The sequence below is a fragment of the Pollicipes pollicipes genome, unplaced genomic scaffold (genome assembly GCF_011947565.3).
Source record: "Pollicipes pollicipes isolate AB1234 unplaced genomic scaffold, Ppol_2.1 Scaffold_5724;HRSCAF=6776_pilon_pilon_pilon, whole genome shotgun sequence".
NCBI classification, from domain to species: Eukaryota; Metazoa; Arthropoda; class Thecostraca; order Pollicipedomorpha; family Pollicipedidae; genus Pollicipes; species Pollicipes pollicipes.
Window position 1 is genome coordinate 48912993 of NW_023596746.1, and position 2500 is coordinate 48915492.

Genomic DNA, 2500 nt, shown 5'->3' on the forward strand with positions numbered 1-2500 from the left:
CCTGGCACACTTGACCAGACCCTAGTCCCGTGGTCCCTTTAATCCCCTCTATACCGCACATACACCCAGTGTTTGTTCTTTGCTACACGCCATCCTTGTCCTCGGCGGATGGTCACATCGCTCTGGCTCTCCTCCTCACTCCCTATCCAATATAATACCTTGCATCCCTTGGTTTATCTTGGAGATTTATCTTGGATATCCTGCCTTCGTCACCTCCTGACCGCCACTTTGAGTGCCTAGATACAGCATAGTCTGTCGTCAACCGGGCCTCCTATAAGGATACTCGCACTTGATTACGCTTCCGTGGAATCGATTCCGACTCAGAGCCCCCGGGGTTGATCGCCACCGTGACTCCGAGCAGCACAGCACAACTTTGAAACGACTCCGACTCAAGGATACTCGACCACTCTGAAATCGGTCCAGAATCTGGGGCAACCAGTCGAGGAGATAATCTATTCCATGAGTCTGACAAAAGCCTACATGGGACATTTCACTTTGATGGCAAAGCAATTATGCCTGAATGAGTACCATTTGATCGGCACACAATATTTCATACCGCTGGTATATGTGTTACTCGCATATCCATCCAAGCCAATCCACTGCCGCTCCTGTCGGCTTTATTCCCACTCCGACTCACAATGAATATTAAAGGAATCGATCCCGACCTAGCGCTACAAAAAATTCAGTTGATTTCGGAAACGATTCTGACTCCGTTCGGAGCCCAGCGTAAGTACGCTTATCAACGCCACGCTCTGCCTAATGTCCAAACAAAACCAGTCCTGCCGCTTTTTTGAGAAAGTTCAAAGCTTTGCCCCCATTCCGCTTAATTGAAAAAGTAATGTTCAACAGAGCTTGCCGTGATCTTTAACGAGGTCAGGTCGAAATCACTAATCAAATACACATTTTCTCCCCAAAACGCAACCGACTGACACCTACAAACTACAGCACAACGAGCTTGGCAGCAAAAGTGGTTATCCATCATTGGTTTGCATCATTGGTCACCCGCAGCGTTTTATTACGGCACCCCGCTCCCTACTTTCCAACGCCAACTTTCCCAGGTCGCTTAACCGCAAGTGCCGCATTACATGACTGCACTAACCTTCAGTTGTCTCCTTTGGGATTTATCTTCGCTACTTTTTCTCTCGGTCTCTAGCCAAGCTAGATTTATCTCTCTTGGGTTACTTTCTGTCCCTCTGTGCTCACCCTAATCAAGGCCTTGACAACCATCTCCCCCCAAGGTTACGAAGTTCTCTGTTTTGTGTCCCTTAGTGTTCACCTTGGGTCCTCTTCTTCTATTGACGCTTCCCCTGACTCCGCCTTTGCTTCCCTCAGTGCTCATCCTGGCTCCCTCTTAACCCCCATTGGTGCTTACCCTGGCTACCTCTTTATCTCCCTCGGTCCTTCCCCTGGCTCCGTCTTTGCCTCCCTCGGTGCTCACCCTGACTCCCTCTTAACCCCCAGTGGTGCTTACCCTGGCTACCTCTTTATCTCCCTCGGTGCTTCCCCTGGCTCCATCTTTACCTCCCTCAGTGCTCATCCTGGCTCCCTCTTAACCCCCATTGGTGCTTACCCTGGCTACCTCTTTATTTCCCTTGGTACTTATCCTGGCTCCTCTTTTGTCTCATTCGGTGCTTACCCTGGCTCCCTTTTTGTCTCCTTCGGTGCGGACTCCGAGCAGCCGGCGAAGCAGAAAGAGTGAGATTTCGAGCTCGGTGAAGATGTCGGGCAGGACGCCCACAGCACCCAGCACGTGACCCACCATCCGGTCGGCGCGGCACAGTGTCGGGTCAATCTTGGTACCCACGCCTGCGATTCACACAACCACGCAGCACGGTCAGTCAGTTGCAGCACCATCGCCTTCATCAACAACTTCACGAGCAGGACAAAGCCAAGACATTGGAAAGAACTGATACCCTGCAAATTCAACCATATTCAGTATCATCGCTATTGTTCCGTGATCAGACATGCACCGTGGTTTAATGGTTCGGCGACAGCCTACTACAGCGTGCCACACAGCAGACGGTCAGCGCACCGCGGCGGACACAGCGGATGGGAAGGAGGGAGATAATAACAGCGGACAGCGAGATATGAGAGAGGATACGAGAAGAACACAGGGTCGGTAATGATCAGCTGAGAGGTAATGTCCACACTTGAAGCGTAATCTCCTCCACCAGTTGGTCCCCCTGCCTGTTGTCAGGGTAGCCGTCACGGAGTCAAACCATCCCGTCCTACGTGCCCATTCGGTCAAATAAATCGCCATTACGATCGCAAGCGATAATTGGGTGCGTACAGGAGGCGTGAGGGCATCCGACCAATTACGTACAGGAGGCGGGGCATCCGACCAATTACGTACAGGAGGCGTGAGGGCATCCGACCAATTACGTACAGGAGGCGTGAGGGCATCCGACCAATTACGTACAGGAGGCGTGAGGGCATCCGACCAATTACGTACAGGAGGCGTGAAGGCATCCGACCAATTACGTACAGGAGGCGTGAGGGC

The 2500-nt window shown here is 51.9% G+C and overlaps 2 protein-coding genes across 2 annotated transcripts in view; both read right to left on the reverse strand.

The window, feature by feature from the left end:
* The window catches only part of LOC119103139 (limbic system-associated membrane protein), a 96730-nt gene that overhangs the window by 17939 nt on the left and 76291 nt on the right, over positions 1-2500 (reverse strand). The window lies entirely within an intron of this gene.
* Positions 1637-2500, reverse strand: part of eIF2gamma (eukaryotic translation initiation factor 2 subunit gamma) — a gene marked incomplete at its 3' end in the record, with an annotated part of 9418 nt that continues 8554 nt past the window's right edge. The window contains 1 exon segment of the mRNA XM_037225903.1: positions 1637-1806. Within this exon segment, the coding sequence (XP_037081798.1) occupies positions 1637-1806 (170 nt within the window).